Source organism: Thamnophis elegans, chromosome 9, assembly GCF_009769535.1.
Source record: "Thamnophis elegans isolate rThaEle1 chromosome 9, rThaEle1.pri, whole genome shotgun sequence".
In the NCBI taxonomy this organism is placed as follows: domain Eukaryota; kingdom Metazoa; phylum Chordata; class Lepidosauria; order Squamata; family Colubridae; genus Thamnophis; species Thamnophis elegans.
The window spans coordinates 32833448-32860844 of NC_045549.1; the positions used below are offsets into that span (position 1 = coordinate 32833448).

Sequence of the window (27397 nt, forward strand, 5' to 3'; positions counted from 1 at the left end):
ATTGTGTAGTTTAGGCTTTGTGTTCATACAAAGTTCATCGCCATGCCATTAACAAACATATTTATAGAACGTATTTTTTCTCTTTGTAATCCAGTAATTATTTTCAGTTTTTTCATACATATATTTTTAATAGATGTTTGAAAGAACTCTTATTTTAATTAAGAGACTGGTAGGTCATGGGATCTGCAGCAAAACAATTTTTAAAAAAAATGTGTGAGGTTCTGGGGAAAACTTCAGAATTTATAAACACTTTGGTCTACAAATCACATGCAGTGCCATAGTTGGACTTAATATTTGTATTAGTGGCTACTTTTCTTTTTCTTAGAGAGTTATTACAGAAAATTATCTCTAATGCTTGTGGATTTGATATGTAGAATAAGTTTGATATTACCTACCATATAACTGAGTCAACATATAATATTGAATCATGATCTCTTGAACAAACTGTAAATTCACATACAATATAAGAGTTGAACTTAGCGTTAAAGCTACCAGACCAAGACTGCAAATAAGAATCAGTATCAGAATAGAAGGGACCTTTGAAGTCTTCTAATCTAACCTCATCCAGATATCTATCTATCAATCAATCAATCAATCAATCAATCAATCAATCCATTCATTCATTCATTCATTCATTCATTCATTCCATTTATATGATTGCTCATCTTACAACAGTGACTCCTGGCAGTTAACAATATTAAAAATTCAGTAAGAATGAAGAACTGTAAAACTACATATATAAATAGTGATAGCCAAGGACAACAACAGTCATTAATTACACCCATCTCACGGGCTCATTCACCGCCTGACCTTTACACCCAGAAAGAGTCCTTTTTTAAAGGAATATACTCGGGCCAGCCAGGCTTTAGGGGATGAGGTAGTCCAGAAGGCAGGTGTGCCTTTAATGGAAGCATGGCATGTTCTGTATCTCTTTTCTATTATCTATGGTTTGTCTTGATCTGTGCAGTTGAAATTTGGTAGCTCTACTTGGTGTACCATTGAAATACAAATCACAGATAAGTTAGATTAAGACAATTTGATTTGGCCATAGCAATACAGGTAATCCTTGGCTTACAACCACAACTGGGCCCAAAACGTCTGTTGTTACATGAGACTTTTTTAAGTGGGTTTTGCTCCATTTTATGCCATTCCTTGCCACAGTTGTTAAGTGAACCGCTGTAGTTGTTAAGTGAATCTGACTTCCCCATGGACTTCTCTTGTCAGAAGTTTGCAAAAAGCTGATCACGTGACCCTGGGGCACTGCAAGTGTCATGAGTTAGTCGCCACACGTCTGAATTTTGATCACATGACCCTAGGAATGGTCTTAAGTGTGAAAAACATTCATAAGTCACTTTTTTCAGTGCCGTTAACTTTGAATGATCATTAAATAAACTATCATAGGTTGAGACTACCTGTAGGTGGCATGTGAAAGGAAATTTATAATGTATGATTATACAGCTATTAATACAATTAAACAGTGAGGTAGAGTGTGACAGTATCGGCACTTCAACCACTACTGCCTTCACCGTGTCTCTTTTTCTTTGAAAATAATTTTTGGTGTTTCCAGAACATGGTCAACATTCTGCTTTAGAAAGAAATATTTTGCTTTACAGAATTGCAGAATGGCAACCTTGATGTTCACTGATGTTCCAGTGGTAGTGAAGCATGTCTACAAAAAGGAGGAGAAGGAAGGAATTAGATAATCTGAGGAAACGGACAGTTTCACCTAGCCAAGCCACATGAATATGACTTTATATCATGCAGTAAGAAAGGCCTGGAAAACTGCTGATTGACTAGTTTAGGGAGCAAAAGTAAGTTCTATCTTTAATGAATTAGCATGTCATTTAGTCATACTTATAGTAACCTGCTTCATTTTTATATGGTTTTTTTTCACAAGAATAAACTTTGGATAATCTTGGCATCAATAGTCTGTCCCCTCATGTCCTATATTAGACCCAAATGATTGTTTTCATCAAAATGATGAGATAGAGATTATATATATATATATATATATATATATATATATATATATATATATATATATATATATATACATATATACACACATACACACACACACACACACACACACACACACATACATACATACACACACATACATACACACACACACACACATACATACATACATACAAGTGTGTGTGTTCCAGCATAACTCTTGAATACCTCGAGCAATTTCAACCAAACTTTGTATCAGTGACGTGCGGTGAGGTTGATACCTGGTGAGGCTCAGCAGGGCAGCGCTTGGTGGCTCCCGCGATGCAAAGTGCCCTGCTGCCCCCCCCCCCCCGCTGTCCCGGCCTGCATCCACTGCTTCTCCAAGCTCCGCCGCTGGAAGTCCCGGATCGCCTCTGGGGGAAGGCTGAGTGAAAAATGGAGCGAAGCTTCTCTGCGGCCTCCCGGCGCTGCCCAGAGGCTCTTGCAGGAGCACGTGTCAGCGGCCGGCGGCCTGGAGCGGCCCCGGCTGTGAGACAAGGGAGCACTTAAAGTAGCCGCTGCCGCTGCCGCCACCACCGCCCCGCCGGGCAAAGGAGGGGCGGTGGCAGCGATGGCAGTGGCTGCTTTAAGTGCTCCCTTGTCTCACAGCCAGGGCCGCTCCAGGCCGCCGGCCGCTGACATGTGCTCCTGCAAGAGCCTCTGGGCAGCGCCAGGAGGCCGCAGAGAAGCTTCGCTCCGCTTCTCACCCAGCCTTCCCCCAGAGGCGATCCGGGACTTCCAGCGGTGGAGCCTGGAGAAGCAGGCCGGGGCAGCGGGCGGCAGCATCGGGGATGGTGGGGCACTTTGCATCGCGGGAGCCGCCAAGTGCCCAGGTCTGCAGCAAATAGGCAGCCTCCTCCTTCTCGCCCACTCCTCTCTCCTCTGAAGCACGCCCCGCCCAACGTAAGCGTGCTCAAGAAGACACGATTGGCTGCTTCCAAATCAGGAGGCGAGAGAATTAGTGCCTCTTTTCCATCTGAACTTCTTTGCCTTTTAACTCTTTATTAACTTTTAGAAGGCGAAAAATTCCTTATGGAAAAGAGGCCCTGAGTTCTCTCGCCTCCTGCTTTGGTTAACACTAAGCAGACACCAAGCCACTGTGAGCTGGAATCTGGTAGCAACTATCTTGGCTTTAATTATTTAAAAAAATATATTTACATTTCTTTCTTTTTCCTGAGGAGACTGGTGAGGCTCCGCCTCCCTTGCCTCTACTGACGGCACGTCCCTGCTTTGTACATATGTGTGTGTGTGTGTGTGTGTGTGTGTGTGTGTTCTAGCATAACTCTTGAATGCCTCGAGCAATTTCAACCAAACTTGGTACACAAATGGCTTACCCTGTGGAAACAAATATTGGGGGGAAATACACCCCTAAAACCCCTTGGGGGGTATTCTGTTAAGATACAGCCTATTGTGCCTTAAAATAAATTCTACTGTACTACCGTAAAATGGCTTCTACTGTACAGCGCAGTGGAATTGCCATGGAAACAGCTTCACAGTACTCCACGAGGGGGCTCTCTCTGGTAAGGGGGAAAATCCAACATTAGAAATTACGTTTGGTCCGGACATTTTCCCCCTATAAATAAATACCCAGGCAATGCTGGATTATTGGCTAGTAGTTATATAAAAGAAGAAACACTGAAATGTTCTGTACTCACAACCAGTCAAGGTACAGCATCCTGCCAGTCTGTTTTCTTTACCTAAAGTACAACAGTTAGGTCCAGAGCATCAACCAAGAAAATGTTCAAGTAATTATCAGCCAGCATTTGTAGCCGCCTTCAAGAAGCAGCAGATCAAAACATGTGTCAGTATAATGTAGCTTTATAAGTTCTTCAACAAAAAGTTAGGGTTAATCTTCTAGAAATGACATAATTTTCATAAACGGCCATTACAGCTAATCTTTCCAGGAACATTTGATAAATGAGTCAGTAAGTGGATGAGTCATACTTATCAATTACCAAATGCCCTTCCTAGTGTAAGGTAAAGTATGAATTTTGCAACCCCTCAAGAAGAAAGTTTGAAAATCCCTGGAAATAGAGAGCCTTTGAATCCACTATTCTTACCCATCTGAACCCTAACATGTTAAAGTCACCAGAAAAGCCTTATGAGGATCAATTGATCAGTCAGATTGGGGATATACTGTATAACTGGCATGTTGATGGTGTCATGCTGCCTGTGAAGAAATGTTCCCTTGACCTTTGGAATGGTGAAGGAATGACTGAACCATTTTGTATATGTGTGTGCATGCATGCGCATGTGTGTCAGGGGTGGGTTCCTGCCTGTTCTAATCTCTTCTATAGAAGAGGTTCCACAAATCTATAGTGCCATTTAGAACCGGTTCCAGCTCCCTACCCCCACCCATCCGGACATCATCAAGATGAAGAGCAAAAAGAGGAATTCTAGGAGTTGAAGTCCACAAGTCCTAAGCTGTCAAGTTTGAACACCCCTGGGGTTTTTTTCTAAAGGGTTAGGGGTGCAAGGGTCTTGTAACTTGACAGCTTTAAGACTTTCACACTTCAATGCCAGAGTTCCTGAGCCAACAAGACTGGAGGAGGAATTCTGGGAGTTGAAGTCCACAAGTCTTAAAGCTGTCAAGTTTGAACACCCCTGGGTTTTTTTTTCTAAAGAGTTAGAAGTGCAAGGGTCTTGTAACTTGACAGCTTTAAGACTTGCGTGCTTCAAATGCCAGAGTTTCTGAGCCAACATTTTGGTTGCTAAGCAAGAGCGTTGTTAAATGAGTTTCACCACATTTTACAAGTTGGCCATGCCCACACGGTCACATGGCTGGCAAGCCACTCCCACATGGTCACATGGCCAGCAAGCCACTCCCACAAAGCAGGCCACACCTACAGAAGTGGTTCTAAAAAAATTTGAAACCCACCACTGATATGTGTGTACTTTTAGAAAAGATTACTAGTTTCAGAAAAAGGAAAGTGTGAGAAAGAAGATCAGAGAACACCACCTTGATTGTTTGAGAGAATGGAGCATACATATTGGTGGGTTCCGACACTACTGCCGGTTTGCTGGTGTGTGCATTGCGCAGTACAATTAAAATTGTTCTGTGCATGTGCAGAACAAAGCAAGAACTGGAACCGGTTTGGGGGCATGGCAGGCCTGGGTCGCTGCTGGTTCCAGTGACTCAGGCCGCCAAACCACTACTGGTTTGGCCGAATCAATCCAAACCGGTAGGAACCCACCACTGGGCATACAGAAATGACAGGTTTTCAAGCTTCTGTTATTCTACCCTGAAACAGTAAATAGCATATCAGCTGTTCCTGTTTCTTAATTTTACCTACCTTAAAGGGCTGATGCTGGCAGAAGAATCCCCTAATGCATTTAGCAACCTCATAAAGATAATAAACGGGAACAAAAAAGCATCAAGGTTTGGGAAAATCTTCAGAACGAAATGTCTCCTCAAAACCAGATCCAATCTTGACTTCTGTCACCCGTCTTTGGTATTTCCAAGAATCTTTTCCTATTATTTTTGCCTTTACATTATGTGTCAAAAATTAGTGCTTCCAATGAGTAGTCCAGTTTGTCAAATATTGAATTGTTTGCTGTTCTTGTAGTTCAATGTATCTTTAGATTCCCCCCCCCCAGCACTATTATTCAAAATCATCATTTTAATTTATTCAGTCTTTCTGATGGTGCACTTATCATATGTTGCAACTGGGAAAACCACAGCCTTAACAAAGCGTATCTTTGTTGTCAGGTTGATGTTTCTGTACTTTAATATAAATTCTTACATAAACCACCTAGAGCTGTCTGTAGAACTCTAGAGAAAGAGAGAATAAATATTATTAAATCTCTCTTTTGAGTAAGTTCAAACTTAAGGCTTCCAGAAGTTTCCATAACACTAAAATGATGTCACTATACACTATATAAATTAACATAACTATCTTAACTTTCACATGTAACTTCTTCCTTTAGTCTACAAGTCCTAAAGCTGTCAAGTTTGAACACCCCTGGGGGTTTTTTTCTAAAGGGTTAGGGGTGCAAGGGTCTTGTAACTTGACAGCTTTAAGACTTTCACACTTCAATGCCAGAGTTCCTGAGCCAACAAGACTGGAGGAGGAATTCTGGGAGTTGAAGTCCACAAGTCTTAAAGCTGTCAAGTTTGAACACTCCTGGGTTTTTTTTTCTAAAGGGTTAGAAGTGCAAGGGTCTTGTAACTTGACAGCTTTAAGACTTGCATGCTTCAAATGCCAGAGTTTCTGAGCCAACATTTTGGTTGCTAAGCAAGAGCGTTGTTAAATGAGTTTCACCACATTTTACGTTGGCCACGCCCACACAGTCACATGGCTGGCAAGCCACTCCCACATGGTCACATGGCTGGCAAGCCACTCCCACAAAGCAGGCCTGTCCAGAGGAAATGTGGACAGTCACTGCTAAATCAGAGTCACATTGAGGTTTGATTGTACTTGTAGTTCTTAACTTATTTGGTCACTTAATTGATTCAATTGGTGCTAGAGATAGAGATCAACTAGGATCTTCCTGTTTTGTCCCTGTGGAACAAATTCAGTGTAAAATTTTTAGCACTGTTTTTCAGTTGTTGTGTTAATGGATATCAAACTTTATGGTAACAAGTCATGGCTTGCTTGATCACAGCATATTAAACCATAGTACACTGGATTTACACATCTTAGACAAATCAAGGAAGCCATATTGGTTTTCCACAAAACTCTGTACTGCATGTTAGCCAAAAGAATTTAAACTACTCTCATATCTGTCCAATGTGCTTAAATTATAATTCCGATTGTTATGTGAGTCAAGACCAATGGACAATTAAATGAATTATGGGCAAAGTTTGAATGAATGGGCCTTCTATTCTACAAAATAAATGTGGCAGGACTGTTCAGATTTCATTTTGTTGGTAGACATACATAATTTTAGAAATTAGCAGACATGAAATACATTTGTTGGCACTCTTACAGTACTATTTCCTGTGACATTTTATAGTACAATGACTGTCTTTTTCTATGTCTCTGCAAGAAATGACTATTAAGGCTCATCATCAGAGTTCTTAGAATACTATTTGCATATTTATACACAAATTAATAGGCAGACTACCTGATACAAGTATTTTTAAGAATCCTACCTACTAATTTGCATTGAAACTTCACCATCATTGCTACATGTCCTTATAGAAAAGGAGGGTTTAGAAAGGAGAGGCAATATCTACGTGTGGCAGGGATTACCGGGAGACGTGACAGTTCCCCTGCTCTCAAACGCACACGCACACACCTACACAAACACAGGATAGGGTTCACTTATTTATTTACTGCATTGGGAGCGTCCTTATCCCCGCGGCTCATGGAAGGCCACAAGGCGCACGAGGGTTTGGGCAGGGAACAGAATAGTCGTCGCGCCGAAACAGGCCCCAACAAGCGCGCCGACGCTGGGAAAGCAACGCTGCCCGGCGGCATGGGGACTCAAGGGCAGCCGCGACCTCGGTTAGGAAGCTTCCGCTTTCGGGGCTGCGCGAGGAGCTGTCAGTCAGGGAAGAACCCCATCCCAGGGTGATGTCAGCGGATCAGCTCTCTATAACAAAGCGGGGAGAAGCCAAGCGTGCGAATGGCCCTCGGCCAAAGCGCGTGAAGCGGGCGGCTCTCTTCGGGTTGGGCGAGGCGGGAGCGTCACCGGCTCCCAGGCACACCTACCCAAGGCAAGGCGCTGCGGCCGAGCAAGCGGACCGCTTTGCGCTCGGCGGGCTGAGCTATGGATAGTGACGAGGAGACGCTGGAAGAGACCGTCGAGGGTAATTGCGTGGCTTTGGGCCTAAAGCCAGGGAGGGAGGAGTTCAGGCCAGTCGCTCGCGGGCGCCGGGCTGGGGGAAGTTCGCCGCCCGAGGCGGGGACAAGCGTGAGGTGTTTTTCGGTCCCCAAGCTCTGCGCATCTCCACATGGCGAAAAGGGAAGAAGAGCTCCTCCTCCGCTGGGGATTGCGGGAGTAAATGTGGGCTCTTTCTTTATGCCTGGTAGCTTTCCGGGAGGGAGTAGGGTCCCCCCCCCATTGGAGTGCGCTTAATGGGCCAAAAAAAAAAAAAAAAAAAACACCCCAACAACACCGAAAGTTTCCCTCCTCCTCCTGTGAAGTCGGGGTTTGAAAGTTGATTTGGGACGCGTGGCACAGCCTGGACTACACTTTGGGGGAAAGTCGCTTAGGCTGAAGAAGAACTTTCTCCTCTTCAGTAAACCTAAAAGGGGTCGCTGCTTGCGGAGTTACCGCAACCCTTTTGTTTTTCTTTTCCCGGGCAGAAGCGTGGCGTAGAGGCGAGGATAGAAATGTTTCTATGCGCTGAAAGCAGTTAACCTTCGCAGTTAAACCTGAAATCTGCTCGCTGAAAGTTGCGCGGCAATCTGGCCCTTTCCGCTCCAGATTAATACGGTTGGCGGTTGTGAGACCAAAAGTGTCTTCGACTCTCCGACCGGTTTTAAAAATATATTGTTTGTGCCTTAGTTTCTCCCTGCACTGTCCTTAGCAGGCTCAGAATAATCGTGCTGTCAAAAATATTTTCAGGGACCATGAAGTCTGGCAGAAGTTTAACATAATTTGAGACTTTCAACATTTTATTACAGTATTATTGTATATTCGTGTGGCTAAAATTGCAAATCTGTTGAGCTGCTTAAATTTCCTGCATTGTGGTGGTTTGAGGATGCAACATGGAAGTCCACACCCCACAAATTTTCTCCAGTAATTTTAATGTGCTTAACAGTAACAGAATTGGAAGGGATCTTGGACGTCATCTAGTCCAACCCCCTGCTCATGCAGAAGACCTATACTAGGGATTCGAATTGCCGACCTTTCTGATTGATAAGCTCAGCGTATTAGCCACTGAGCCATAGTTCTGGTGAAAAATATTAAAATGTGTAGTATCTGGAGATGTTAAAGTGAAGATTTGGTCTTTAAAAGTTCCTAAACAGAGACATAAATTTTTAACCTAAATATTCAGGTTTTTTTTTAACTATTGCTCCTGGAAGTTTCTAGCAAGATTTTTTAGAATAGGCACATGTCAAATTGGTTAATTCTAATCTGCAGAATAATAATTACATTGCAATCCTGGCACCATATAATTTGGAAACAATAACTGTATTGTCAGTGGAAGATTCTACCTTTTGAACCAATATGCATTATGTGTAATTGCTGATTTAATGTTTATAGTGACTGCATTTAAAATCTGAAATGTATTTTAAGTATATTCATTAAATATGGAATTCTATTCCTAGTTGTATACAAATTAAGAGTTTGCGAGTATTGTTGTCAACTGGATTTAGATCCACAGCAGTACTAAACATTTTTTTCTTTTGAGACAAGGAAAAGTCAAAACTAATTAAGTACAGTATTCTAATGTGGGGCTACACTTTAAAATCACTTGGGGTCATCTGGGCGTACTGTAATCTGTAACAGAATAAGACACATAAATTGAAGAGAAAGAGAGACAAGCTAGAGGAAATATTTTACTAATACAGGGTAACTGAAAACTAAATGTGAGCTTTGATTCTCACTATGAATCATTAGGACACATCACTATTTTACTGTATTCGATCATTTATAAACACGCCCTAGCTTACATTGGGCAAGTAATTATATGTGCTATAAATATAATTAGTAAGTGTATATTAATTTATAATGGAGTTATCAGTGATTTAATGAATTATGTCACCAGTCAAATCCATATAGTACAAATGTCACTAGTCATAAACATATTAGTATTGATACATTATTTAATCCCATCAGGAAAGACTATTTGCCAATCTTAAAATTAATGACAGCATAAATATGGCCTAAACATGTTTTAAAAGTTTATAGAATTGTTTAAGTCAACACCTTAAATGCAAGAAAAAAATTGTTAACGTTATAGCCTGTTTTTAGCCTGTTTTATTTTTGCAATCCTCCAGCAAGCAATGAAGGAATAAACATAGTGAGCAAACCCTATTTCTAGCCTTTTTGGATAAAATGACAGGTAACAAAAAACAAACACACCTGTGCGCAGAATATTTAGCTACACTCTGCAACTGAGCAGAGATACACCACACTAATGACTGCAGATACGTACTTCCTGCAAAACGAGGTATGCCTATGTGTCTGGGCATGTTCAACACAAATACTTGATGTAGAGCCAAGGTGGCGCAGTGGTTAAATGCAGCACTGCAGGCTGACTGCTAGATCAGCAGTTCAGCGGTTCAAATCTCACCGGCTCAGGGTTGACTCAGCCTTCCATCCTTCCGAGGTGGGTAAAATGAGGACCCGGATTGTTGTTGGGGGCAATATGCTGACTCTGTAAACCGCTTAGAGAGGGCTGAAAGCCCTATGAAGCGGTATATAAGTCTACTGTTATTGCTATTATTATTATTGCTATTGCTATTGATGTGCACAAAGTATGTCTTGCAGGAGGAGGTTGCTACGTGTACATCCTGAGGCTCTTCGGATTATCATAAATATTTTCAGAAAATGATAAATTATATTTCACATATGATACTTTTATTGAGATGGCAACTTTCATTTAGTAAAACACTGATCTTCTTTTAATAATGTCATATATCAGGGGTTGAATTGATTGTTCGTCTGAAAAGGCCAGCATATCAGACTTGCTCCTGATAACAAGATATTGGCATTTCTCCATTGAATTTTATGATAAAATATATTTACATACAAAGCAAAACCTGTTTTATTTATTTTGCTAATCTCCTTAATCATGTCACACTGTTAAACCGAGAGATACAATTTAATCAATGCAAAATATCCAAAGCACACTTTTTAGTCAGAGTAGGTTTGCAAAGGTTTTAAGAATTTAGGTTTGATGCAATTGGTTTATCATGTTAACATGAGGTGTATAAAGGCAGTAGCATATGTAACTATGACAGGTTTTAATTTTTTTGTACCATTTCATAGCTAAGAAGACATTTTTTTTGAGAATGGATGCAACTGAGTGCATATTATTATTTCTTTGAGAAGCAGTCTTGTTAGAGATAAAATAGCATTTTGGGAACTTTCTTTTTTCCTTTAAAATGAAATATCAGACTCACAATGTTAGGTTATATGAATTATCCATTTTTACATAAACATTAATAGAATTGCAGGTTTCTTTTAAGAATTCTTCAGCAATTCTGATGTGTTAGGTTTTTTTTTCTTTAGGTTGGTTGGATGATCAAATCTTTGTAGTAGAATATGATTGTAATTACCAGTGTGACTTGACTTCTTTGAGTGGCCAGGAGTGTACACCTGGTTAACTGGCTTTGAAAGAGGTAGTAATGACCCTTTCTTGAAAAGGTCATCTCTTGGTCCAGCAATTCTGGACAGCTTTTAATCCACCCCTTTTAGGTAAGGTGGTAGTAAGAATCACACCTGAATGAAGTCAGTTATAATAGAGGAAGAGTGTTAAGCCTATAATAGTTCCAGTGCTGATTACCACAATGCTAGTCTTTTCCCCAAATTATTTAACGTCTATATAAAACACTGGGCAAGATTATCAATTGGTTTGAGGTTAAGTATCATTGGTATGCTAATGATGTTGAACTATATCTTTGACCAAGTCAAAGATGCTGTAAAGGTATTAAATAGGTGTTAGGAATGTATGAAGAAAGAGTTCTGATTAAAGCCTAGTAGAGCTATTGTTCATCCATAAAAATCTTCCACCTTCCTGAAACCTTAGTTCCAGCTGTTTCAGCTGGACTAGAATGGTCTTTTCCCATCAGCTAATATGCCAATTGTAACCTTACTTGGACTCAGGCAAAATATGATTCATGACTCTATTACAATGGACTAATGGAATATGTTCTACTTTAAGGGTAATGTAGAAGTGCTGCTGATACAGAGGGCAGGAACCCAGGCTGTTGTGACTAGATCCCAACATTGCAAAATAAAAGTTGTTTTATAGTTGATACCCTGATTTGTAAGAGTCATTTGGGCCCAATTCAAAATGCTGACTATTTACCTATGAAACCCTACAGAAGTGCTGGGTTACTTTAGCAACTACATTGTCCAAAATTATTTTGCCCATCGTGGCTGACAGTAGCCTGTTTAAGATCCTGCCACCCAGGTGAGGTCTGGAGATAGGCTTAAGTAGTGGCTCTAATTCTGTTGAATATTCTCAGCATTTCTGAGACTTCTTAAAATCTTCCATTTTAAATAGGCCTTTGAGGATATTGATAAATGGAAGAAGGGTGGTCATCTTATTTTTTATTAATTTGTGCTTACATGAAATTCTTGTACTTAAAACAACAAAAGCAAATTATAGTAACACATCTGTGGATTTTAACACATTTCCCTATAACAGGAGATCTTGGATGATGGGGTCACTTGTCTCAGGGTCACTTTATCCCAGATAAAAATGTTATATGGAAAATGATATATTTGAAAATCCCATTCACCAATTTTCACAGTGCTACAAACATAGAAATCTGTTACTCAAGTATAAAATATGCTGAAATGAGACTGTTTACATATTAGTATTGTTATTAGAAGAGATGAGATAATAAAGATCCCGGATTGTTTTGTTCACCTTCTGTGCTACTTATTTCATTTGTACAATCTCTACATTTATTCCTACTGAAAGAACTTTCCAGTGTCTCTAGCCTCATTGTTCTAATCTAATCAATCCAAGTATTACCAGTGTTTCTACATCTCTCTCAACTTTGAAAGTTTAGCAAAATGTGATCATCCTTTGAATGTGTTTGTCAGTTCACATGTTGATTCCAAGGAACTGAAACTATAAGATCAATAGTTCATTGTCAACCTCTATAGAGATGCTGTGGAACAAATGACAACTATAGTTAGCAATGCAATCTGATACAATTACAAGTCAGCTTTGTCTGAAAACTGACAGTAATAAAATCTATGTTTTCTTGGGCAGCTGATGCAGTTTGCATTCTTACAGATAATGAGGTAAGTGGCAGTATTTGCAATATGCATTTTTAAAAACCAGTTTGTTTGTTCTGAGTCAAAACTATGAGAACAAATATTTCAATAGATTAAATATTATTATGTCAAGAAATAAAATGTTGGAAACAATATAACCTAAGAATTGTTGCAAGTGCATAACAAGATACAGTAAAAGATACATTTGAATCAAAACACATTACTTGTATATCTAAAAATGTCCAGTTGTTTCGACTGAGTCCATATTTCTGTCTTGCATGTCTAGATCTGTAGAGAATGGAGTAAAAATAAAAAATATGTCTCCATAAAATTTGGAAACAATATGCATTAAAGTTGCTGCAACATTCCTACTATCAAAATGATGTCCTGTATAAATTTGGGATATGATGGAATAAACTATGAGTAGTGTTGAATCATCTGATATGGTCATATTTATCTAGCTCACTGAGTCATGCTTCAAAATGTTTTCACTTGTCTACTTCATATATCAAAAATGTGCAGGTTTGTCTATGGAATACAGACTCTGGGAACATGCAGATATAAAATATAAAATGTCTTAAGTTATTTTATTTGCTTGGCACAAAGGTCATTTTACATCACTGAAATGGGTCAGTAGCATTTGTCTGACAGCTACAGTATGTTTGCATAGTTGATTCGTTCTTACATCTCTACATGCACAGATTCCCTTAATAGAATGTAATCTCTCCCATAATATACCAGTTTTGTAGAATGCTGGTCATTTGGCCCTTATAGTGTTCTTTCATTCTTCACTCAGAACATATATATCAGGCTCTGAAAGAGGAGAGAAATATATTTATCAGTGTCTTAAATAATAATTTAAGTGGATAAATACTACATTTGTACTAAATTTATAAATACTCAAGTGGTTCAAGGGCAATGTGTTAGAGGAATTTGAGTTAGTTTGTATGGCTGGATAAAATCAGCATCCAATGCTGTTTCTTGTAAGAACAGATTGCTTGTGTGAGTCTCACCAGTTTTCAAAATATTTTTTTTATTTTTTTAGGAACACTTGATGATGATGGTATGCCCCATGGGTTTTGTATAGTCACATATTCTTCCACAGACAGATTTGAAGGGAACTTTGTGCATGGAGAAAAGAATGGTCATGGAAAATTCTTCTTCTTTGATGGAAGGTAGATGTCACAATGTCTATGAGTTCTTTCACTGAACATGTTACAAACTCCATTGATTTTATACTTTTCTTTGTTTGTTTGTTTGTTTGTTTGAAGATTTTTTTTAAATGGTAGGAAAATACTTTATAATGGTGGGATGATAAAGTAAAATAACAAATTACTTGTGCTGTAGAACCTATGATTGACTCTGCATTCTTTGACTTCTGTTCTATATTATATGGAACAAAAATAAATATTCTTAGCAAAACTAAGTAAGTTATAAATAGTAGACATGTTCTTGGTTTTCTCTAAGTTCTTTAGTTCATGTTCTTTTCTGTGAAGTCATTTCAGTGCCTTTATAGTGTGTATATGATTTGAATCCTCAAATGTTGTCTCTTTAAGCTCATTGACCCAAAGTGCTGAAAATAAAACTAGGACTCAGTCACTTTCCCCTTTGCCACAACTTTACAATAATTTCCTGATTCCTTTAAATGAAAAAGAACAATAATATATCATAAGGTTAGAATGCATAGGAAATATTACAAAGTATCAGTCTTCACTATATAAAGTTTATCAGAAAAACAAGGCAAATTTTTAAAAACCTCCTTTAAATAAACTAAAGCTGTGATTTACATAATAAAATAATAGAAATAAATTGATCATAATAAAATCTTGGAAATGAACAGTCAGTCTGATAGGACAGGTCTTCAAATTATATTGAGAGAAAGCCAAAGAAGAAAGAAGAAACTCTAAAGGAGTAATATCGCAGAACGATGGTGCAAGCATTAAGTAGTTCGTCTTTCTTGAGATCATTCTCTTTGTTACCCATCTCAAGTACAAATAGCAAATAGGTCTTTAAAGGACATATTAAGAACATCTATTTAAAATAATGATTTATCTTTATGTAAACAAATTAGGAAGAGTAATTTTTTTCTCTGTAAATGAGATAAAACAACAGTCGTTTCTACACTATTCTTTTTTCTTTGCTAGCACTCTAGAAGGCTTTTATGTTGATGATGGTTTACATGGCCAGGGAAAATACACCTATGAGGATGGAGGCACACTTCATGGCACTTACATTGATGGTGAACTGAATGGGCCAGCTCAGGAATATGATGCTGATGGACGATTGGTCTTCAAAGGACAATACAAAGATAATATCCGGCATGGATTTTGTTGGATTTACTATTCAGTAAGTTGGCTTTTTTTCTCATGTATTTCATCATGTAACACTAACAGTTATACCGAAGAATCTGCAGGGATCAAGGGAGAGCTTCACATCAATACAATGCAGGCTTCATCTTTTTTGTGATGTGATGTAAAAAGCAATACAAAAGTGGCAGAAATTGTTACCCAGCAATACAGTACTGTTTTCATTATTTTGTTCACTTCTTCGCAACTAAATGGAGATTGGTTGTTACAGTTTGGATGCAAATTAGTATCTTATTTTATTACAGTTGTGTATTGCCAAATCTGGAGTCACTAATGGAAGTTTACAACAAGGATAATATGAAAAATATAAATTATACAAGTATACATGTATACAACAAGTATATAACTAAAACAAAAAAGTAAAAGAATAAGAAAAATAAATGAACATAGTTGAATATAGTTGTTCATAGCAATACCAAATGCAAATGCAGAAAAGTTCCACCTTAGCAGCTTTATAGTGTGACTCCAGAGTTATATTGCAAGTAACACAGGATAAACTTTCTGTCATGTATAAATTTTCTGCATGTGAACAAATGCATGAACTATCATGTCTCTTGGATAAAGGTATACATTCCTGTATACATTCCTCCATCAGTAACAAAATATTCTCAATTATGTAACTTGAAGAACAAAGCATGCTATTGGATCCCTATGCATTTTTCCTGTCTTCCCCCAAAATAGGTTTGAAGGCAGTGTTAAGATATGGAAGAAGACTGAATAATAGCCCTTTGCACTCAATTCTGAATTGTCCCTAGAAAAGGAAGACAAGAAAATATCTTGCTTTGCAGCCATAACTAGCAAAAAACCCACCCCATATTATAAAGCATTTTATGTGCAATATTCTTCACTATGACACCCTTTATGGCTACTGGGACCATAATTCCTAGATTTACTTGTCAATACAGAAGTAGCAGTTGCATGATATCTGAAGATTGTCAAGTTGGAAAAAGCTGAATGAAAGTTTGGCAAAATTAATGAACTCAAATGTAGCATAATCCTTTCTCCAAGTTATGCTTAGCTGAGAAGCACAGGATGAAGCACATAACATTTCTGCTTATGGAAAGAACTTTCTGTCATCTGAAAGTTGACAGAAGTGTTTTTTAAATGTTTTATTTAAACATTTTAAAATTATGAGATATCAAAACTTTCTTTTGGTAACCTAATAAATCGACCAGCAGAATTGTTCTGTTGGTTAAGATATATACTAAGTGGAAAATAGAGAAACATAGAGAAACATAGAGCAGGCCCACTGGACCTCAAGGGTCAAGTGGGCCTGCTGCTAATGTACCTGCCTCCCAACAGCGTTGCAGCAGCCCTCCCCTCGCTCCTCAAGTCGGTAGCCGAGCTGGCAATTGAGTTCCCCAGGCTTATGGTCCTGGGGGATTTCAATTTGCCTACGCTCGGTGAACACTCTGATGGGGCGCAGGAGTTCATGGCTTCCATGACAGCCATGGGCTTGACCCAGATAATTCGGGGCCCAACTCACTCTGCGGGTCACACGCTCGACCTCGTATTCCTCTCAGAGCAGTGGACTTGTGACCTTGGTCTGAGGGGTAATGAGATCATACCCCTGTCGTGGTCAGACCACTGCCTACTGAGGCTTGACTTCCGAAGACCAAACCCCCACTGTAGGGAGGAGGAACCGACCAAGTGGTTCCGCCCCAGGCGACTTATGGACCCTTTGAGGTTCCAGACGGAGCTTGGGGTTATTCCTGATACTCTCGCCCACAGTCCGGTGGAGACTCTGGTTGCTGCCTGGCATTCGGCAGCATCGGAGACCCTCGACCGGATTGCGCCACTATGGCCCCTCCGAGGCGGCGGATCCCGGAGGCCTCCTTGGTTCACCGAGGAGCTCCGGGAGAGGAAGCGCCGGAGGAGACGCCTAGAGCACCTGTGGAGGTTCGATAAATCCGAATCGAACCGAGCACTCTTAACAACCTGCACCAAGGATTACATCAGGGCACTTAGGGCAGCAAAGAGATCTTATATTGCCACCTTGGTTGCGTCCGCCGAGTCCCGTCCAGCCGCCCTGTTTAGGATAACCCGTTCCCTCTTAAATAAGAGGGATACGGGGGACCCCTTGCAGGGTAGGGCTGAAGACTATGCCCAGTTCTTGGCGGACAAAGTTGCTCGGTTTCGGTCGGATTTGGACTCCACCTTTGCAGAGCCAGCCGAGGCACAAGAGGATGATTTGGTAGACCATCGCTGGGTTGAGTTTCAGGATGTTACCCCCGTGGACGTGGACAAGGCCATGAGGGCTGTGAGTGCCTCCACCTGTGTACTGGACCCGTGTCCCTCCTGGCTGGTTGCTAACAGCAGGGAGGTGACACGGGGCTGGATCCAAGCGGTTATTACCGCCTCGCTTTGGGAGGGGCACTTCCCCGCCGCACTTAAAACGGCGGTGGTGAGACCCCTCCTGAAGAAACCATCTTTGGATCCAGCCGTACTTAACAACTACCGTCCAGTCTCCAACCTCCCCTTTATTGGGAAGGTTGTTGAGAAGGTGGTGGCCTACCAGCTCCAGCGGTCCTTGGAGGAAGCCGATTACCTGGACCCCTTCCAGTCCGGCTTCAGACCTGGTTACAGCACAGAAACCGCTTTGGTCGCATTGACCGATGATCTCTGGAGAGCCAGGGATGGAGGCCATGCCTCCATCTTGGTTCTCCTTGACCTCTTGGCGGCTTTCGATACCATCGACCATGGTATCCTTCTGCGACGACTGCGGGAGGTGGGGGTGGGAGGCACTGTTTTGCAGTGGTTCTCCTCCTACCTCTCGGACAGGTCGCAGTCGGTGTTGGTCGGGGGACAGAGATCGACCATGAGGCCCCTAACATGTGGGGTGCCGCAGGGGTCGGTCCTGTCCCCCGTACTATTTAACATCTACATGAAACCGCTGGGCGAGATCATTCGGAGGCACGGGATAAGATACCACCAATATGCGGACGATACGCAGCTGTATCTGTCCGCCCCGTGCCAACTCAATGAAGCGGTGGACGTGATGAACCAGGGTCTCGAGGCCGTCAGGGACTGGATGAGGGCTAACAAGCTTGTACTCAACCCAGAAAAGGCCGAGTGGCTGTTGTGTTTCCCTCCCAAAAATTTGGTTAGTGTTCCATCGCTCAGGCTGGGGGGCCAAATTTTACACCCCTTAGACAGGGTTCGCAACTTGGGAGTCCTCCTGGATCCACAGCTGACCTTTGATTACCACCTGTCGGCTGTGACCAGGGGGGCATTTGCCCAGGTTCGCCTGGTGCGCCAGTTGCGACCCTACCTGAATCGGGAGGCTCTCACAACAGTCACTCGCGCCCTCGTGACCTCTAGGCTGGAATACTGCAACGTGCTCTACATGGGGCTGCCCTTGAAGAGCATCCGGCGGCTTCAGCTAGTTCAGAATGCGGCCGCGCGAGTGATTGTGGGTGCACCTCGGTTCACCCACATAACACCTATCCTCCGCGAGCTGCACTGGCTACCTGTTGATCTCCGTGTGCGCTTCAAGGTGCTTCTTACTACCTACAAAGCCCTTCATGGTAGTGGATCTGCGTACTTGGGAGACCGCCTCCTGCCAATCACCTCCTCTCGACCCATAAGATCTCACAGATTGGGCCTCCTCCGAGTGCCATCTGCCAGCCAGTGCCGGCTGGCAACTACGCGGAGGAGAGCCTTTTCAGTAGCAGCTCCGACCCTCTGGAACGATCTCCCCATGGAGATTCGTACCCTCACCACCCTTCAGACCTTCCGCATAGCCCTCAAGATCTGGCTATCCCGCCAGGCCTGGGGGTAAAGACCATAATCCGCCCCCACCCGAATGTTGAATGAATGTTGCTTGATTTTAATTATACATTGTGTTTCTATGTTATTGTATGTCTTCCCCTCCCATACAAGTTGTTAGCCGCCCTGAGTCCCCTTAGGGAAAAGGGCGGCCTATAAATAAACTCAACTACAACTACAACTACTACAAAAATGTAAGGGAGAAGAACTGAACTACATTGCATTCAAATGAGAAAAAAAGCCAATAAAAGCTAGTCCTGGAGTTACACGTGTTCTAATTGACAACATATGAAATCCAATGAGAGCAAAAATGTAGTTCTTTGTATCCTAACCCATCCTTTCGGGCATAATTCCCTTAAGTTTGGATGCAGCATATTTTCCAAACTTAGTGGTGGCTTAGTTCTTAGAATCTGTTAAGGTTTGGAAGCAGAACAGAGTAAAACTAGTTATTTTTATATTTTATGCATGTAATTTATTTTGTAAATGGAATTCTTTCAAATAATTTTCAACTAGAGCTAGACAGTTTGAGAATCCTTTGTGAGACGGTTTTCTTTTTCCTTAGGTTCTACTTTTTAAATTTTAAATGTATATGCTTTTAAATGTATATGCTGCCTTCATCTTTACAGACCCAGCATTTTACATTAATAGGACTGAAATGGTGAGTGCAGAGGTACAAAAGCCAGAATAAATGAAAGAACAGAAAATGAAAGAATAAAGTTCTAACTGGCGCTTTTATTATCCAGATGAGAGTTTTTCACACTTTGTTCCCTGGAACTCTAAGGTTCTGTGAGAGATTAAGGACACTTAAAAAAAAAACCACTCAAACAAAGCCAGTTGCCTAACCCCAGAGTTTTGCCTTTTGATCAGGGTACTGGAAATTTAATTTAGGAAATTTAATTTTAGCTTTAGGTTGAAAAAGCTTGAGAACCCCTCATCTCAATATTGAGACTAAGTTTTTGATTAATAGTAATCTTCATTAAATTTAAAAACAGCATGCAATATTTCCCCTTAATTTTTGGAAACAGTTTTATTGCTTCTTTTTCAGGATGGTGGGTATCTGGTTGGAGAAGTTAATGAAGAAGGAGAGATGACTGGAGAAAAGCTAGCCTATGTATACCCTGATGGGAAGATGGCATATTATGGGCACTTCATAGATGGTGAAATGATAGAAGCAAGATTGGCAAATGTTATACTGGCAGAGGAAGAAAAACTACAATTTGATGTTATACCAGGCAGTAAGTTGTCACTCATGTATTATATCTCATAATATGTGAATGTCTAGGTCCTCTTAAAGATTTGACCACTTTATTAAAGTATTGTACTTACATACATTGCCTTTAGGGCCAAATTCTTCCAATATCTAATTCTATGTCTTTTACCAAGTAATTTAGTGGTGTGAACTTATATCTGACATTAAAAATTAGGTTGGCTTTTTATATTTTGAATTTAGATCCCCATTTACAACAGCTGAATATATAAAGGAAAGAAGGGACTCTCAGAATCATATATAATTACTGTTCCTAAGTGTTTCTTTTTTAGTCAAGCTGAGGAATTTTATTTTACATGGACAGCAGACAAAATAAATATAAATATTGTAATCTATACTGTCATTTCAGATCAAGAAATACAGCAGTATTTGTCAATACTTTCTGACTTCCGGTTACTCTTCTAAACATTCTCTATTTTCTGGGGTCTCCCAAGCACAGTATCAGCTTCCTGTCTAATTGACTCATTTCTTGAGTCCTTTCTGAGAATACTGCTTTTGAATTACAGATTATAAACTCCTTTGCTCCAGTTGTGTGTATCTAGGGCATAGTAGCTGGAAGGAAGAGAAAATGATGAAAAAAAGAGAAAAATCTTGTGCTTTTCGGGGCAGGTGAATATTGCTACTATCATGGGGTTATTTTGTCAGTTTATGCCTTATCTAAAGCTATTTGGTGTTCTTTCAAGGAGCAGTTATATAAAGCTAAAATAGTGAGATGGTAGCATATACATTTAATAAATAAAAACATGAAGAAATGTATTTTTTTTTAAGAAAGGTGTGTTATGGTGGCCCCTGTTAATTTTTTTGAAACAAAATTTAAATTATAATGTATACTTTGAAAGCAGGATATATTGCAACTCTATAAATTGATGGTATTCAGGAACAAATCCATTTTTAGAACTTGGTTACCAAGGAAAATATTTCCTAATAGATTTTAGACACCTAATGTTTTTAGCCATTTGATGTGCAGTTTTTAAGAGGTATGCAAAATTACTGGTTAAGATTAAGGAACACTAAAAAAGCGATCTATTTGTATACCTAATGTATGCAAATAGACCTAATTCAGAAATGATTTAGTTAGTCAAGAAGCATTATTTTTGGGTGAAACTAAACTCCTATAGAATTACGTACAGTTGGAAAGAACATTGAAAATATATATGCAAAATTCTATATTAATTTATCCTAAAATAGTGGTATTTTTTTAAAAAAAAACATACATAGTACATTTTTATCCTATATAATGTTTTCTGTATTGATTTTTTATAGGCCCAGTTTACTGTTTTGATAAATCTACTTCGTCCTGCATTTCTACAAGTCCACTTCTTCCTGACCCTTATGAATCAGAGAGGTAGAATGTTTTATTATAGCTTTGTCTTTCCTTCAAATATTTGCAAATAATATTTCACTGGATTACACACGAGTATACTATCCATTTACTTCCTTTCCATTCCCAAATATTAATCTTTTATGAGAATATAGAGATTTTCACATTTGACATCAATCGTGATTTTTTTTCAAACTGTGCATTGAGCCACACTAGGGTATCGCAGTGAATTCACAATGGTGCCGTGGAATCATAAACTCCTAGATTGAAGTAGTTCACAGTTTTGCATAGGAGTACCTATGCATGAAAAAATTTCAAAGATACTCAGGATGTTGTAAACTGAGAAACTGATCCGGCCCGCCAAGTGCTTAGATCTGGCACCCAGTACCACTCTGGGAACAGCGAAGGACCATCCCGTTGTGCCTCTGCCAATGAAAACTCAGGAGGGCTCAGGAGGACCACGCACAGACCTTGCAAAGTCCATTTTTCCTGGCAGAGTGTTGCAGGAGGCTGTTATAGCTGAAAACTGAGCTCAGAAGCCAGTTTTTTCTGGCAGAGCACTCAGACGACCATAAGAGCCCCCGACATGAGTGACATGGAGCTGGCCATGCCCATCCTGGCCATGTCAACCTGGATCCCTGAGGTCAAACACACCCCTGATGCGGCCCTAAATAAAATTGAGTTTGACACTCCTGCATTTTTAATTATCCACAGATATCCAGAACTAAGGATAATATGGAATGTGTAATTTTATTTTTTTAAAAAACATGTAAGTGATATGAACTACTAGCTTATTCCCTTAAAAGTTCTTTAAACTATTTGTTTCTTTTGATATATTCCAAAAATAACACTTAGCAATATGAGCTTCACTTCTAGATTCTCATGTGGGCTCAAATAAGATCTGTCCTAGTAACCTTCTGCACATGCATGAAGTTGTAGATCAGATACTATTTTTATTCATTGCTTTAATTTAGGATCTTTGTAGATGCATCTCTTATTTCCAATGCTGGAGAAGGTTTATTTACTAAAATATCTGCTGAAGCTGGCACAGTTTTATCTTTTTACAATGGTATACGAATTACACATCAAGAGGTAAAGTACAAAGAAACATTTTCATTGCTTCTATAACAACTTCCACGTTGCTTATAAGTATTTCAATAGTATTTTCATGGTAACAACATTTCATTAAATAGAAAGATGGGATGTATGTTTATGCCATTTGTACTAATAACTTTTGTGCTAATTCACACCTGTTATTTCAGATGTATAAAGCAGCAGCCCCCAACCTTTTGGGCACGAGGGACCGGTTGCGTGGCGAGACATTTTTCTGCGAACCGGAAGGGGTGTGGTTTCACATGCTGCCTGAATGGGGCTTTGCTTGTTTGCGCGGCCCAGTTTCTGGCATGATCGGGAGTCCTCAACCGGGGGTTGAGGACCCCTGGTATAAAGATATCCTAGTAGCAATATAGGTGGTCCTTGATTTATGACCACAATTGACCCCAAAATTTATGTTACTAAGTAATAAATTTGTAAAGTGAGTTTTGTCCCATTTTACAACTTTTCATGTTGTATTTCTTAACTGAATCAACACAGTTGTTAAATTAGTAACATAGTTAAGTGAATCTGATTTCCCCATTGACTTAGCTTGTCAGAAGGTTGCAAAAGATGATCACATTAGCCACAACACTGCAACTGTCATAAATGTGAGTCAGTTGTCAAGCAGTCGAATGTAAAATATGTGACCGTGGGGATGATGCAATACTCATAAGCCTGAAAAATGGTCATAGGTCACTTTTTTCAGTGCCTTTTTAACTTTGAACCGGCACTAAATGAACTGTTGTAAGTCGAGGACTACCTGTACAGTATTTATTCTTGGCAATAATAAATGCCATCTCCTCCTTTTTTTCATGATATGATTTTGTTAAATACTAAGAATAAATTTGAATGTTCTCTAGTGACAAAGAAATTACACTAGCCTACTTTTTGAGAGAGAAAGAGAGAGAAAGATTGAGTCAACACTGAGTTGAGGACACACACACACACATGCACACACAAAAAGTCTGCTTTTGTGTAAAATTAATGAAAAGGAGAAATGTGAAAAATAAGTCTGCAGGTACAAAAATTTTCATGAATAGTTATATTGGAGTGAAATACCCTCCCCCCCTCTAAACTCTGACCTTATGTGGCAGATTTGCCAAACAGTTTATATATCTGTGTCAGCGTTCCAAATATCATGCAGAATTAAATCAGAGACCAAGGCAAAACTATTTAATAAGACAGACATGTTGGCATCATGCTATGGAATCCCAATACTGAAAATGACATCAGAATTCCACCCAGTTAAAAGTTCATGATCTTGTCCCCACATCCACAATCCATCACATGGTCCAATCTTCTTCTCCCACGCTGGCATCCACAACCAGCTGCTTCCGGTCATTGTACTGGTGCGAAGACAAAGGATGACCTTGGCTTCTAGTAAAGAATGAAAACAATACATTCCACAATCTCATTCCTGTCTATTCCCCCCCTCCCATCAACTATACTAAATAAACAGCATAATGAAATAAGAGAAAGCGTGGCAGGCCAAAATTCTAAAAGGAATATAATTGCAGGCCTGACAATCTGGTTCTTTCAAGCTCAAAAAAATGCATGTGAGTTTTGACTTGATAAAAATAAATATTTGTCATAGCAGTATTGCTTTCAATTCCAGGTGGACAGCAGGGACTGGTCTTTGAACAGGAATACGATATCCCTTGATGATGAAACTGTCATAGATGTGCCAGAACCTTACAGCCATGTAACCAAATACTGTGCCTCTTTGGGGCACAAGGCAAACCACTCATTCACCCCAAATTCTGTTTATGACTCGTAAGTATTTAATTTCTGCTCATGTCTTGAAGTGTCACGATTCTACACAATGATGCACTGATTTTGTGATTGTGTGTATTTGTAAAGACAAACACTAAATCATATACATGACAAATTGCCTTAATTAAAAATGGAACTAAGGAAAACATTTCTGGAAAAAAGTGCCAGCTTGATAGAATAGACACCTTTAAATGAAACACAAGCATTAATTTTGGCCCACTATGTGTAACTTCATTAGTTTTACATATTCTGTATAAAACTATATAAAACATTATGGGTAGCCTAATATTGCAGATGTGTTGTTATATAGCACGACACACCAAGAAATTTATGGTAGACTCAAAGTAAGTGAGTTACTTATACCTATGGGAATTTGCTACTTTTGCAGCATCTGAATCAAAGTTTCCATTGGAATGTGGTAGACTTTTAAAACTGTTGTAGTTAGCCATAGTAACCTTCTTTTAAATAAAACCAAAAAATCAGTGCTAAAGTAAGTCCTTATTTTTATTGAATTTATTTATGTATTTATTTGTATCTCACCTTTATTATTTTTACAAATAACTCAAAATGGCGAACATATCCAACACGCCTTTCTCCTGTTTTTTCCACAATAAGGTTTAGTATTATTTTTGTGGGTAAGAATAAAAAGTAAATGTAATACTGTAGTGATTATTCTTTTAAAAAAACTTTTATTGTTAAAAAAGAAAATGTTGGACATGGTGAGACTGTCTTGGTGATCACTCCGCCATATAAAGTATAACACATGTCTCTTGTGTATTCAATACACATTACTACTTACTGATTATATATACATACTTAACCTCTTCTACACAATTGCAATTACAGTTACAGTTACAAAATATACTACCTATATTGCCTCTTGTTTCAATCTATACATCCTTGCGCTTATTCGTTCCGACTTCCCTTCCTTAAATCCATCCACTAATAAAATCTATCCCAAATCTCATAGTACTCTGTCTCTCCTTTATTTTTCAGTTCTAACTTCAGTCTATCACATTCTGCACAATCAAATATTTTCTTTGTTATTTCCCTTTCTTTAGGTATGTTTCCACTCTTCCATTGCTGGGCATAAACTATTCTCTCAGCTGTTATGATATGTAGTGTTAAATATGTTAACCCTTTGATTACATCCTCTTTGATAATTCCTAATAGGAAAATTTCTGGTTTGAGTTCCAATCTCTGTCCAGTCATTTCTTCCAACCACCTTCATATCCTTTGCCATGCTTTGGCTTTCCTACATGACCACCACATGTGGTAGTAGGTGCCCAGTGTTTGATCACATTTCCAGCATTTAGGTCATAACTTTTTATACATTTTGGCTAGCCTGGCTGAAGGTAGGTGCCACCTATAGAACATTTTATATAGGTTCTCTTTGTACAATGTGGTCAAAATTAGTAGTAATTATTGTTAATAGCTCACAGTTTTCATATTGTTTTCCTGAATCCATATGCCTGTTTATTTTGTAGATTTGTTCACCCTCGCTTTGGACTGATTAAATGTATTCGAACCATTCAAGCAGTGGAGAAGGATGAAGAACTAACAGTTGCTTATGGCTACGATCACAGTTCCTCTGGACAAAATGGGCCAGAAGCACCAGAGTGGTATCTGGCAGAACTAAAAGCCTTCCAAGCTTCCCTGAAAAAATGAACATGCAAGCAGTTTTCCTATTCAATACATTGAATCTATGCACTATCTTTGATGATGGAAATGGAACAGCCAGTGGTTGACCATGTTGTGATTCTTCAATACTTTCCCCTACATTAGAAAGAGTGGGAGCCTTTTTTGTTCTTGTTCCTTGCAGACTAATGTGTTTCAGCCACTCCCTTAGAATAATCTTTACATTTTGGCTAATAGTGCAAAATGAATTATTTAATATGCTACATAAGGAAGTGTGGCCTTTTTTTTGACAACTAGTTTGCTTCAGCAGCTGTCAAAATATAGAAAGAGAGCATTTTCAAAACCAAGGTTTTATCTGTACTGTGGTTTCTCTCATTCTGAGCAACTACATTTTGTATTTGCCATATTGTGATGATTATAGAATTGTGCTAAATTTAGTATTCTAAAAAAGCAGTATAATTTCAGAAGACTGCTTTAGGGCGTTTTCTGTTTTGGTGCACAAGAGATTTCTCTTTACATTATCTTCTTAAAGTCAGCACAAAAAATTAAACTTACAGTGTCAAGGTCAGTAAAATGAGGACCCAGATTGTTGGGGGCAATATGCTGACTGTATAAACCACCTAGAGAGGGCTGTAAAGCATTGTGAAGTGGCATTCTGAAGTGCTATTGCTACATGTCGGGTTTTTTAGGCTCTTGAGGATAAGTGCCTGGAAGACTAGAGCTGCTATAACTTTAATCGTGATAATTACATTTGAGTGACTTCTACTTGTGCATATGAGCATTTTCTGCTGCTTGTTTTTGGTTTCTTACACTGGAGAGCATAATGTCAGTTATATAGAACAGTGTTTCTCAACTTTGATGACTTTAAGTCCACAGGACTTAAAGTCACCAAGGTTGAGAAACACTGATATAGAACAAATGAATCAAGGACATACCAAGAAATTTATTGTTTGCTACATTTTTCTTTTTCTTTCCTTTAATTGGTAACTTACAAAATCCTGGAAGCTACCAATACTTATCAAAGGCTTCTGTAGAGCTAGGAAATAAGTAAAAAAATCCTACATTGCAAACCTTTAAAAAACAAACAAACTGCAGAGTAATTCAGAGAGTTACATGGAAAACTCAACATTTTTACTATGAAGCAAATTATACTTGAGACTTTCAAACAGTTTTACGGGAATTATGAAAGCACATTTTACTAATCCTAGCTAACATTTAATAAAAAAAAGGAAACTTTCAGGGCCCTGTAGCCAGATCCTGGCATTTCTTAAACAGATTTTCAAATATGTGCAATATATGTTTACAGAGTATTTGCTC

The 27397-nt window shown here is 39.4% G+C and overlaps 1 protein-coding gene across 1 annotated transcript; it reads left to right on the top strand.

Moving 5' to 3' along the window:
- Nucleotides 1-7381: 7381 nt before the first annotated feature.
- SETD7 (SET domain containing 7, histone lysine methyltransferase) lies at nucleotides 7382-26891 on the top strand. The gene is made up of 8 exons (XM_032223632.1): nucleotides 7382-7753; nucleotides 13898-14027; nucleotides 14997-15198; nucleotides 20032-20221; nucleotides 21517-21598; nucleotides 22549-22666; nucleotides 24285-24442; nucleotides 25930-26891. The coding sequence occupies exons 1-8, from the start codon at nucleotides 7714-7716 to the stop codon at nucleotides 26108-26110; spliced, it is 1101 nt and encodes a 366-aa protein (XP_032079523.1). The 5' UTR covers nucleotides 7382-7713; the 3' UTR covers nucleotides 26111-26891.
- The last annotated feature ends 506 nt before the right edge of the window (nucleotides 26892-27397 follow it).